The sequence below is a fragment of the Pteropus medius genome, unplaced genomic scaffold, assembly GCF_902729225.1.
Source record: "Pteropus medius unplaced genomic scaffold, Ma_sr-lr_union100, whole genome shotgun sequence".
Lineage (NCBI taxonomy): Eukaryota > Metazoa > Chordata > Mammalia > Chiroptera > Pteropodidae > Pteropus > Pteropus medius.
Genome location: NW_024344378.1, coordinates 18,220,761 through 18,233,576, shown reverse-complemented (window position 1 = coordinate 18,233,576; position 12,816 = coordinate 18,220,761). Strand labels below are relative to the sequence as shown.

At 53.3% G+C, this 12,816-nt stretch overlaps 1 protein-coding gene across 4 annotated transcripts in view; it reads left to right on the top strand.

Annotated features, from left to right (window-relative positions):
• NEURL1 (neuralized E3 ubiquitin protein ligase 1) overlaps positions 1-12,816 on the top strand; it is a 70,509-nt gene that overhangs the window by 40,106 nt on the left and 17,587 nt on the right. For 3 of the 4 annotated variants that reach the window (XM_039871295.1, XM_039871296.1, XM_039871297.1), the window contains 2 exons: positions 11,382-11,623; positions 12,000-12,321. In XM_039871295.1, the coding sequence (XP_039727229.1) occupies positions 11,382-11,623; positions 12,000-12,321 (564 nt within the window). Of the gene's footprint in view, positions 1-27; positions 418-11,381; positions 11,624-11,999; positions 12,322-12,816 lie in introns of those variants that run through there. The other variant, XM_039871298.1, reaches the window with a different exon arrangement.

The window sequence follows — 12,816 nt, the reverse complement described above, 5'->3', positions numbered from 1 at the left end:
CTGGGGCATCTCCAGCGCTTTCTGGAGCTCTGCTATTTCAGGAAGCCTCTAGTCTCCTCCTCCTTATGTAAATAAACATGACAGATCCCATTGCCTGTACCAGCGAGGGGAGGTGGGGAAGGCTCCAGGAGTGGGTGGGAGCTGGGAGGCAGCGGTGAGCAGGGGGCCACAGGGCTGTGCTTGCCCATGTGGCTGGCTTCACAAAACGGCCCTACGCCAGAGGGAGCGCGTGGGGGCGCGGGAGGGGCAGGCTCAGCCCTGCCATGCTGTTAGCCGACCGCAGGGGCGGAGGTGGGGCAGGAGGAGGGGAGCTGGCAGCCAGGGCGGCTTGGTGACGAGGCCGGCTAGCCACACGGAGGTGGCCGTGCTGCCTGCTGCCCACGATGGGGGGACAGATCACCCGGACCACCCTCCACGGTAAGGCCCCAGCTGATGCCTGGGGGGTCCACCCACGCCTGGCCTGGGGACCACCTGGGGGAACTGGGGCTGAGGGGCACTGGGGTTGAGGGCATGGTCATTCCCCTGCTCCTTCACTTCATGAGGGGCTCCTTTGGGTGGCACACACTGGGGCGGGGGAAAACAAGGGGAGCTGGGAAGAGCAGGAAGAGGGGAGTTTTCCCTGGCAGCTGCTAGGAAGTCAGGCATCTGAGTCTCCCCATAAAGTCTCCTTGTCCTCTTATCTGCCCAGGGTGCTGACCAGCCCCCAAGTGGGATGCGAGGTCTTAGGTGTCCATACCCCACTTTCCCAGGACTGGGGCAAAGCACAGTTTGACAGCTGGGGGGACCTGTTTGTGAGCCATGGAGGTCAGCACTGAGTTCCATGACGGAGCTGTGGCGAGATGTGTGGGCGCGCACATGTGCATGCGTGTCTTTGCTCATGGGTGTGCATCGGAGGTGTCTGCGGGTGTGTACCTGTGCTAGCTGATGCCTAAGCACACAGGTGTACAAGTGACAGCCCCCCACATAGCCTAACCTTGGTTCTCAGTGTGCTCTCTGCTAGGGAGGTCAATGAACTTCTGACTCCTGAGGTTCACTTCCACATCAGACAGAACAATGAACAAGCAGGTGAAGGGGTGCGGGGGACAAGTGCTGGTTGGCTCCCTATTCGCAGGGCTCCTGCTTGCCCCAACTCCTGTCTCCTTAACCACCTGGCTAGGGCGCTGTTGTCTTGGGGAGGGGCATGGCCAATGTGGCACCAGACCTAGGAGGGGAAGCCTTCCCAAGGCTCTGGGAGCTGGGGTTCCTGTAAAACTGTCTGGTGCCACTGAGGAACTGGGAGAGGCCCAGAGAGGAAGGAGGGTGTTGGCAGGAGTGGAGGAGGGAGGAGGAGTGGGAAGGACTGGGGACCAGGTGGCTTTCCCTTTCTAGACTTTGGACTTTGAGAGAGTAATTTCTAATTAAAAAATAAAAAATCAGGGAAGGAGACATGGGGGAAGCAAATCATTGGCTCTCTTAAAAGGAAATGAATTTTGTCCTGGGCCTAGAGGGCTAAGTGACAGATGGAAGGCCCTGGAAGACACATAATCCGGAGCCAACCAGGGCCAGTGCCAGTGGCCTGGGCCTTGGCCTAAGACTCGGACTGGGCTGACCTGGGCCTGGCCCTGGCCCTGCCTGTCTGTGGGGCAGGGGCTCCTCTCGGGGCTCATCGGCCCCAGCAGGGCCTGCTGGCAGAAGGTCTGAAGCTGACTGGCATTTTCCACTGGAGTCAGACTTGGGCAAGCCTATGGCCTCGGAAGGACAGAGAGGCCCTCAGAACAGGCTCAGGACACAGCACACTGTCCTCCAGCTGCCTCGGAGCATAGGCTTCGGGTGCGGAGGGGGCGGGGGAGTGAGGACGTTGAGACCCCTCGGGATCACCCCAGGCAGCATATGGCCTTCAAGAACTCACATTCCAGAGTAGATAGACGTGTGTTGCAGTGAAGGCAAATGTCTCCCTGAGCCTTGGTTTCCTCATCTGCTGAAGGGGCTAACAGTAGTACCTTCCTCATAGGAGTATTTTGAGGGTTACATGAGACAATGCGGGTAAAGACTTAATATGGGGAAAAGCTAAAGGGCTTGGAAAAGCATTCTGAGGCAGGGTGATGTTCCTTCCCTGTGCCCCTCGGGATAGGAGGATCGCTTGGGGTGCGCTCAGAACTCTAGGCATGGGGCATCCAGGCTGGGTGGCCATTGGCAAGTGCTAATCAAATGCCCCATCGACCTCGGCCCACCCTGTTTCCAGGACCCCCCTCCTCATGCTGCGCCCTCGCTAAGCTGGCTGTGGCCCCTGTCTCAGCCTGCCGTCAACACTAGGAGACAGCAGTTGGGTGCTGTGAAGAGGAGGTGTTTGCTTGTATCCATACAGACCCTAGCAGAAACCCTGCATGCACGTCTTCACATGTCCCCGCCCATGTCTGTGGTACCCGTACCTGTGCCACCGGGCACCCCGGTGGCTCTGATTTCACTTCCTCCTAGGATGTGAGTTGGGGGAAGTAAAAGACACAGGGGGTTTGTTCCTTCCTAGGGTGCTTTCAGCCCCCAACCTGACTTGGGAGGACATGGTTACATAGTTTCTGATTGTATTTTCACGGTAGGCCTTGGGGTTTCTTGTACTGCTGGGTTACAGTGAGAGGTGAGGGGGAGGTGACAGCGAGTGACCCCAAACTGTTTGTGTGTGTGGAGTTTATCTAATCGTGCGTTTCTGGATGTATCTTGACTGTGTTTCTGGTCTCTGCAGATCGCATATCTGTGTTTTAAGCCTCTCTGTGTGTGTACCCACGTAGTGTGTATTTATCTCTATAATGTTTAGGGGTTGGGTGTTGTCATGTCTGCATTTCCATGGGTGAGCAGCCACATTTGTGAGTCTCTGTGGCTGTGACATGTCCTTGTTACTCCGTAATGTTAGTGTTTCTGCTCGAGTCCTGTGTGTGTGTGGGGCGGGGGGAGGCTGGTGGTGAGGAGTCGGGATCCTTTGGGACCAGTCTGACAGGGGACCCAAGGGAGAAATTAATTCCCATTTGGAAAATGGCTTCAGCAGTTACGTGCTTGATCTCTTTCATCAGTCAGGTTTCCAGAGCTGCTCCCCGATTTTGAGGGCAGGATGGGGATGGTGGAGGCAGCCTCAGTACTGGGAGCCCTCCCTTCCCCTTCTCCCCTCTCCCTTCCCCTTCACCTCTCTCCCTTCCCCTTCTTCTCTCTCCCGTCCTCCTTCGCTTCTGTCAGTGCTTCCCCTAAGGCAAGGGAGGGACCTGTTGCTGAGGGGTTGAGTGGATGATACACACATATGCAGACATACATGTCCCCCCTGCCCCGGGTTAGCGTCTGAATCAACAGACTCTACATGCTGGGGTTCAGGGACCTTAGAGATTGGTTCCTACTCTGTTCTGTCACAGAGAGGTCTGCTGTGGCCTAGAAGGAAATGGCTTGTGGCCCAGAGGGGAAGCCAGGCTTTGTCCCTTCTGCAGCTGATTCCCTACTTCTCCTCCTTGGGTTCCTTAATTCTCAAACAGGCAGCAGGGGAGAGGGCATCGGATGGACTTATGAGACCTGGGATTAGCATAGAAAGAGCCGCCTGTCTCTTAGCAGCAGCTCTGGAGGCTTAGGCCAAGGTGAGCTTGACAGATGTGTCTGTGAACACGTGTGCACACACATACCACATCTCACTCCTTCCCATGGACATCAGGAGAGCGGGGATCAGGTTGATCTATCTTCATGTTCTCTTAACTGGCACACAGTGGGCACTAGCAGCTGCTTGGTCAACGAGTAAGAAGGACAAGTGTGGGGACAGGCCCTGGGCCTCTGGACCACATGGCAGTTGAGGCTGCAGGTGGCCTGAGGGGGCAGATGGGATGGAGCCATCAGGGATGCTTCAGAAAATATGAGACCAGGCCAGGCTGGAGAGGAAGGGGCAGGTGAGCTGGTGTTCTTGGTGAGAGTTTGAATCCTGTTCCACTCTTACTGGCTATGTGACTTTGGGTCGGTACCTTTATCTGAGTCTCAGTGTCCACTTCTGCAAATTGGGGATGATAAAGTTTATCCCAAAGTGTTATAGAAAGGATTAAGTGAGTTAATGGGCATAAGGGCAGCACACTTGGTGCACAATAAGCACTCTATAAATGGATGTGCTTTTATGAAGGTTTCCACAGAGGCTTCTCTAGGCCTATGTGTGCTTGCGAGTGTGTGTATCACACGTGCCCGCTGCTTCCAAGAACCAAAGTTGCACCTTCTCCCTCTCCACCCCTGGTGGGTCCCTAGGACAGAATGGTCCCTGGGCGCTTGTGTCTACCTTTAGGCATACACATTGGCTGTGTGTGTACGAATGCATGTACACAGGAGTGAGTGTGGATTTGTGTAAGGTGAACTAAGGGTGATGTCTGCATGGTGTGGAGATTTATGTGACTGAGACCTGCTCCCCCTTATTTTCTCAGGCCTAGTCTGCAGGCTTTGGGGAGGTTACTGGGACAGGGACGGGGAGCTGAACCTGGAATAGTTGTGTTCTGGGATCCCCTCCTGGAATCTTGGGGCAGGATGAGAACAGGAGGAGGGGAGCTGGTTCCCTCCCAGCAGTGGGGACATTGGGAGGCACATCTGTATGCACATCTGGCTGCTGGAAATGTCGGAGATTGGGATGTCGCAGAGTGAGTGAGAGCGGGAAGCTCAGGGTAGAGATTAACTTGGCTATGAGGGTATAGATCCTGCCCACTCCCTGCCACTCTCCTTCGCCCACCTTGTCATCATGAATTTGTTCAGTCTTCCAGGGAGCAGCAGTACTTGCTGTAGGCATAGCTGGGCGCTCTGGGGGAGATGATCAGGTACTAACATGGCCCCTATTTCTAAACGACGAAGGTTATGCATTGGTGTGGGGAAGCAGGGAGCTGCTGAGGTCATGGGGAAACTGACCAGGGTGGACTGGAGGGTTCATGGAGGGAAGAGGGGACTGAACGCATTGGCCAGCTAGCTGGGGCCCACTGAGGACAGCTGTGCAACAAGACAGACACGAGTTCAGAGCCAGTCCCACTACTTACTACTTACTAGCTGTGTGATCTTGGATCCTGGGCAAGTTATGACATCTCAGAGCTTCTGTTTCTTATCTATAAAATGGGACTAATTGATACCGTGTGGCTGCATAACATATCTATCACTGCATAACAAATTACCCCAAAACTTAAATAAATAGCAGACATTTAATTATCTTACAGCTTCTATGGGTCAGGAGTCTTGACACAGTTTAAGCAGGTGCCTCCAGCTTCCTGTCTCTCACGAGGTCGCAGTCAAGCTGTTGGCTGGGGCTGTGGTCTCATCTGAAGGCTTGCCTGGCGGGGGTCCACATCCAAGCTTACTCACATGGTTATTGGCAGTCCTTGATCCCTCCCCACGTGAGCTTTTCCTCAGGGCTACCTTACAACATGGCAGCCAGCTTACCCAGAGGAAGTGACCCAAGAGAGGCAAGAGAGAGTAAAACCAAGATGGTTGCCAAGGCTTTTTATAACCTAGTCTTGGGAGTGATGTCCATTACTTCAGCTGTATTCAATTTGTTAGAAGCTAGTTGCTAGGCCCACTCCACACTCAAGGGGAGGGGATTACAAAAGGCATGACCGTCAGGCCGTGGGTGTGGGCTCAATGGGGGCCATCGTGGGGGCTGCTTCCTGCAAATACCTGCCCTTCCAGGGATGGGGAGGGTGGGATGTGCTTGTCCATGAAAGGCATCGGGTGCAGTGTCTAATATACAAGAAAAAAAAATCAGCCCTCATGGCCTTCCTTTTCTCCTTTTTCCCATAGGCAAATGGGGAGCTATTGAAGGTTCATTAGCAAACAGGGCTGCAGTCGGGCCTGTGGTGTGGGATCTTGGTGCTAGGCAGTTGAGGAAGCTGTGCTTTTAGTTCCCCCTTCTCTAACCTCTCCACAGAACACCACAAAGGACAAGGTGCAAAGTGGGTGCTCCTTGGACACTTGCCAGTTGATCTGTAGGTTGAAGAATTGAATAGTGGCAATTCACGTAGCAGCTTTTACTGAGCACCCGCTATGTGCTCTGAGCTAGGCATTAGGGAAACAGCAGTATAAAAGGACCATGGTCTCCGCCCTCAGGAGGGTCCCAGTCTATCAGGGAGACACACAAATAACCCTGCAGCCTTCCTTAGCCAGAAAGCTTCACTGTAGAACTCAGAAAATAATCTGAGTGACTCTTTCTCAGCTCTCCCAAGGACAGCACGAAACCAGACCATTCTGGATACAGAGAAGACAAGTCATTGCATTGTATACAGTGGACACCTCGGGGCTTTGGGCTTCCTTCTGTGGGGGAATCAGAGTTGAGAAATGCTGCTTGGGAGCTGGATGTTCTGTTAGGGATGTGTGGGGTCCCTGGAGGTTCATAACAAGACCCCTAACCTGGTCTGGGGTCAGAGAGACTTCTGGGAGAAGGTGAGCTTTAACATCAAGATCTGAAGGATGAATGAGACAAAGTATGTGGGTGGGAAGGGGGAAGGAAAAGTTCCCAGCAGAAAAACGGGCTTGGGTCAAGCCTGGAGGCAAGAGGAAGGTGAGGGAGGTGGACCCCTTGAAGGAACCCAGAGGAGTTCAAGCCTGCCCAGTTTTACAATCCTCTCGCTCCCCACAACCCGCTCCCCACCTGCTCTCCCACCCTTCAAACTGGCTCCCAGTCTTTCCACCAGAGAGAGCCCTCGTCAATGAATGCATGTAAGCTAACCCAAGGCAGGACTACCCTGACAATCTGGGGTTAGGGCGTTTGGGATAAGATAGCGCAGAAGTGTCTGGGCTCCCACTAGGCTAAAATGAGCTGATCATTCCTCTGGGGGTGGTGGTTGCTTTTATGTGAAAAAATAGGACCTTATGTTGGGATCAGGTGTTAAAGTCTGTAAAATTCTTTCCCATCTATGTACTCACTGGGTCCTCGCAACAACCTGGAGAGGTGGACAAGGCCTCTATGATGACCTTATTTTACAGAGAAAGACATCAAGGTCCAGAGAGGTGAAGTGACTTGCCCAAAGTCATACAGTAAGTCTGTGGCATGGCCAGAGCTTGGACTCAGGGCCACCTGCCTCCAGGGCTCGTGCTCTTTGCCCCATCCCACTGTCTAGAGAGCGGGACAAGCGTCACTCATAAGGGAGGCAGACGGTCATGCCAACGCGTTGTTCAGGGCCCTGGGTTCAGAACAAGGTGGTCTTGAATGCAGGAGGATTCATCTGGGCCTTGAAAGATGGGCGGGATTTGGAGAGGTGCAGGTGGGGCCGGGAAAAGATACGTGGGGTGGAGGGAACGGCTTGAGCAAAGGTGTGGCAGTAGGAGAGCACAGATTGATGTCAATAGCAATAATAATTGTTATATGACAATTATTAGTAACTTATTAATATAATTATTAATTATTATATATTGAATAATAATAATAATTATTATTATTATTATAATTATTATTATTATTATAGCAACCACTTACTGGGTTAGTTTTACATACATCATCTCATTTAATCCTCACAAGAATCCCGTGAAAGAGGTCTGCTGTGACTCCATTTACAGATGAGAGAAGTGATGCCCCCAGAGGTCTCACAGATAGCGATAGAACTGCTGGGTTTGGAGGCAGCAGGCCTGGGTTCTGATCTGGGCTTTTTACTCTGGCCGGATGACCGTAGTGAGTGACTTCTCTTCTGAGGACCTGTGTCAGAGTGGCATTGGGGGCATACGAAGACACTGCCTGTTAAGCCCCTGCCTGTTAAGCCACATCGAGTTTTGTCATTGTTATTAGTATTGCTCCTACTCTGTCTCAGCCCAGCTCAGCTCGGCCTGCACATCTGGGACTCTGCCAGGATGGTTCTGGGGCAGAGCTTGGTGAGGGCAGTGGGAAGTCACTCTGGAGGCTACATCACATCCTAGCATCTCCCCTGAAACCCCACGGAGAGGCAGGAATGTGGTCCGGAGCTGGTTGAGGGTCAACTGAAGGGCTGGCCAGGCTTGTGTTTGGCAGCTCATAAATGCCCAGGAGGAAAGGGCGGTGAGGGGGAGTTTCCATTGTGTCAGCAGCAGCCTCCCCCACCACTGTGGCTCCTGAGAAGCTTGTAAACCTGTCACTATGTGGGGGAACTCCCTGGGAGCTCTGCTAGGAGCCAGATGGCGAAATTGGGGCTCCACCCAGGACCACTGGCCATTGGGGGAGCATTGGTGCCGTGCACAGGACCAACATCTTGAGGCCCCATGTTGGGGCTGCTCCCCCTGCTGGGCCAGCATCTCCTCCATGAAACCTGTCCCAACTATGTCTGCCATCTTGGACTCATGGGGAAAATAGCTCTAGTGTTAGATGCTGAGTAGGGTAAAGGACCCTGGAGATGACATTGGAAGACCAGGCTCAAGTCTGGGCTCTGCCACTTAATTGCTGTGTGACCTCAAACAACTTGGTTAACATCTTGGTTTTGAATTGCAACTCACTCATCCATAGGATGGGGACCCTAAGGGGTCATTGTGTATGTCAAAGTGCAGGGAGGGAGCCCTTCTGTGCGGTGTAGAAAAGAAGCCTTACCCCCAGCTGGTCCTTGGTATCAGCGCTCAGGGAAGGAGGCTCTGGGGGATGGTTCTTCCAAGGCCTGGGTCTCTGGCTCCTAGATGTCTCCACCATATTTGTCCAGAGCCAGTGTTTTCTGTACATTTACCCAGGGCCCCAGGACCCCAACTGGGATGGGTGGGAAGAAGAGGAAGCATTTTGAAGGAAGCTGAGGTGGTTGGTCCTGCATTTGGTCCATGGATTGGAGTCTGAGCAGAGACCGGAGGGTGGGGGGGGTGAGGGAAGCGGCATAGGAGAGGCTCTCTAATCAGCTGCTGGGCTCAGCAGGTTTAGAAAAACTGCTTTACTGAGGTATAATTGAAACACTAAACCACACATTTAAAGTGTACAATTGGATGAGTTTTGACATATGCATACTCTCATGAAACCATCACCACAATCAAGATAGTGAACACATCCATCACCCCAAATGTCCCTTGTGCCTTTGGTAATCCCTCCCTCTCTCCTCCCACTCTCCCCAGCAATGACCAGTCTGCTCGTTATCACTATAGCCTGGTGTACGTTTCCTTAGAATTGATACAAACGGGACAGGATGGAAGGAGAGGAAGGGTTTTGAAAGGAATGCGGGCCCTGCAGTTGCTCCATAGATTGTGTATGCATTTTTTAACTACTGGCTTATTTCACTCAGCATAATTAATTTGAAGTTCATCTACGTTGCTGCCCATATCGGTACTTCATTCCTTTTTTACTGCTGAGTAGTATTTCATTGTATAGATGTGCCACAATTTGTTATCTGTTCACCTAGCAGATGTTTTTTTTCCTTTATGCTTTCGTTTCTACGTATATATACATTCCTAAGCAATACGTAATGTTACCTTTTACCAGTGGCGTATTTTGAAACCAAGAGTCAAGCTGTTTCTGAAGCTGACCTGAGCCCAATTGCTACTTGTTCCGGAGAAGGCACCTGTAACCATTTCCACGCTTTGCCCTTCACCCCAACTGTCCCCTTCTCTGGAATGGCCTTCCTTGCTCTTCATTATCCAGGGGCCACTCAGCCTCTTCCAGGTAGCCTTCCCAGACTGTCTGAGTCTCCTCTGAGCAATTTCAGTCCTCACTGCATGGCAGCTTTCAGAGCCCCGGGGCACTGTTTGGCGATTCCAGTCTTGTCTCCTTAGTGAGAGCAGGGCAAGCTCCTTGTGTCACCCCCACCTCTCACCTTATGGGCCTGGCATGCAGGAAGCTGCTCCAGAGAGGCCCGGAGGCTGACACACAGGGTGTCCAGTTGGCCCTGGACAGGGGACACAGGTGTCTAGGGCCCTCTGGGAAGGAGGAAGCAAAAACGCAAAGTGATGCAAAGTGATGCAAACACGGCCCGGACTGAAATCTGGGATCCCTCCTTCCCACTCTCCTCCCTCCCTGTCTTCCTCTCCTTCCTGGAAACCCCTCCTCCCCTTTGGGGAGCGGCAGGCGTCTGGGCAGGCCTGATGCTGACCAAGCTTTCTGCATTATTAAATTCTTGCCTCAGAAGAACCAAAATTTAAAACGTCCCAGGCCTCTGTCACATTCCGTGGCTTTCTACTTCCTCACTCCCATCGCCCCCTCCTCCTTGTCTCTCCTCAAGATGATGGGGTAGGTGGGGCTGCCCCTCCTGATGGATGGGGCACAGATATTGGGGGAAGAAATGAATACCCCCGCACCCAGCCCCCAGCTGCCAAGGCCGTGCGTTAATTCTGCCAGTGCTGCTGACGCATGTCTCAGAGCCACAGAGTAGAGGCTACCCATTGTGCCTGAGAGGCGAAGTGACTTCTCCAAGATCACACAGCCAGTTAATGACAAACATCAGCCACCTGACACCTTGTTCTGTGTTCTTTCCTCTTTCTGCCTTGTCTCCTGGACACCAACCCCACATGTTTGTAAAGCACCTCTTCCCGGACCGAGGCTTGTCCCATACTCTAACCTATTTTGGGGTGTGGTGGAGCTGTCTGTAGAAGAAAGAACCGTACCTCTTTGGCCAGGAGTTCTTGAGGAAGATCTGAGTTCCATTAGGAAGCCTGGGAGGAGAGGCCCACCGGTGTCCAAGATGCAGGCACTGGTAGGGTAAAGTAGAAAGGCAGCCTGTGATAGAGGGAGGTGGCCTTGCGGGAGGAAAGAGATGGGCGTGGTCCTAGCGCTGCAGAGCCTGCCACATCCACCTTCCTGGTCTCCGGTGGCAGCCCCACGGTCACTTGTTCACTGCAGCTCAGCCTTGTCAGCCCAGCTCCGATGCCTTCTTCTCCTTTTCACCTTCCTGAGAAGTGACCTGTCTGCATGCCTTTTGGCACTTAGCACTGCCTGCCATTTGTATCTCAATTTCTGTCTGTGTCTTATCTCCCTTCCTGGACTGTTGGCTTCTTGAGGACAGGATCTATGTATGTCTCATGCCTATATCTTCAGTGCCTAGGACACGGTTTGGTATTCAGGAGATAAATAAATTATGGTGGTAGTGTGTGACAGTGTATGGTGGTGGATGTTGGTTGAAGATGCTAATTTATCACAAAGGTAGCTGGTGGAAGGTAGGTGGTAGTAAATACTAGTGAGCAATAGTAGATGGTAATTGGTAGTGGTGGCGGTCATGATGGTGGGAGGTCACGATGGGTGAAGGATGAGGGTAGATGGTGGTGGGAGATGATGGTAGATAGTAAATGGTGGTAGATAGTGAAGAGGGAAATAGTAATAGACGGTAGCAGGAGAAGGATGGTGGCAAAAGGTGGCCGTAGTGGTGGGTTGCAATGATGGTAGAAATATCGGGCAGTAGGTGATTTCTGCTAATGCCCTAGCCATCTGCCCTTTCCTAGGAGACTCTAGTCCAGCTCTTGCACTGCCAAGTCCTCTGACACTGTGACTCGCTCCTTTGCAGATTCCATCGGGGGTCCCTTCTCTGTCACCTCTCACCGATGCCACCACAAGCAGAAGCACTGCCCACCAGTGCTGCCCGGCGGGGTGCTCCCGGCCACCCCACTGCTCTTCCACCCACACACCAAGGGCTCCCAGATCCTCATGGACCTCAGCCACAAGGCCGTCAAGAGGCAGGCCAGCTTCTGCAATGCCATCACCTTCAGTAACCGCCCGGTCCTCATCTATGAGCAAGTCAGACTGAAGGTGGGCCTCTGACCTTTCTCCCCTCATCACTGCCTTCTGTCACAGCCATCACGACACCCTGCCCCTGCCCTTTCTTCTCTGCTGCCACTGCTACTCTTCCGCCTCTTTCTTTTCTTTCTTTCTCAACCTTCCCTGAGTGACAAGGGAGGAGGGGAGTGGCCATGGGGACAACCCTCTCTCCAGACTGGTGGGAAAGCTCCTGGGAGTGGGAAAGGAGCCCAAATGGTGGGCGAGCTGGGCACTGTAATGGCCCACAGGAGCCTGCCGGGGGGCGGTCTGCTGAGAAGGGCGCACTCCCTTCCCCTGGGGCTTGCTGAGGTGGGGGAGAGGCTGGGCTGGGCTGGGGGCTGTCTGAGGCCGACCCCCTACCGCCCAGATCACCAAGAAGCAGTGCTGCTGGAGCGGGGCCCTGCGCCTGGGCTTCACGAGCAAGGACCCCTCCCGCATCCACCCCGACTCCCTGCCCAAGTATGCCTGCCCCGACCTGGTGTCCCAGAGCGGCTTCTGGGCCAAGGCGCTACCCGAAGAGTTTGCAAACGAGGGCAACATCATCGCCTTCTGGGTGGACAAGAAGGGCCGCGTGTTCTACCGCATCAATGACTCGGCCGCCATGCTCTTCTTCAATGGGGTCCGCACAGCCGACCCGCTCTGGGCCCTGGTGGATGTCTACGGCCTCACGCGGGGCGTCCAGCTGCTTGGTGAGTGACCGCTCCCTCTGGCCCCTTAGGTGCAGGGCACACCTCCAGGTACTGTGGTTTGAAGGCGACCTCAGACTCTCTGGCTGCTCCTGGGTCTCCAGCACGACTCCCAGTCCAGGATTCCTCCCCCTTTGCTACACTGGTGTGCATGCCGGCAAGTGTGCGTGTGCGCACATATAGGCTTTGCAGACAAATCGGCCCATAGGCAGATTGGCTGTGTCTCCAATCTGGATTGGTGGGAAGATGAAATTCAGTTAAAGAGGCTGTGAGTAAAGTGCCCAGCTCCGTCCTGGGGACCAGGTCGGTGCTCACCCAACACCCGTTCTTCCCACCTCCCATGGAGGTAGTTGAAAAACTTTTCTTGTTTCCTTTCTGATTTCAGAGCTTAGAAACAGTGAAGCCAATCTTTTCAAAAACACTTTTATTTGAATAAGAATAGACAGTGGGGAAAAAAGAGATAGTGAAGGTAAAAACAAAGAAATGAGTAATCCTCAG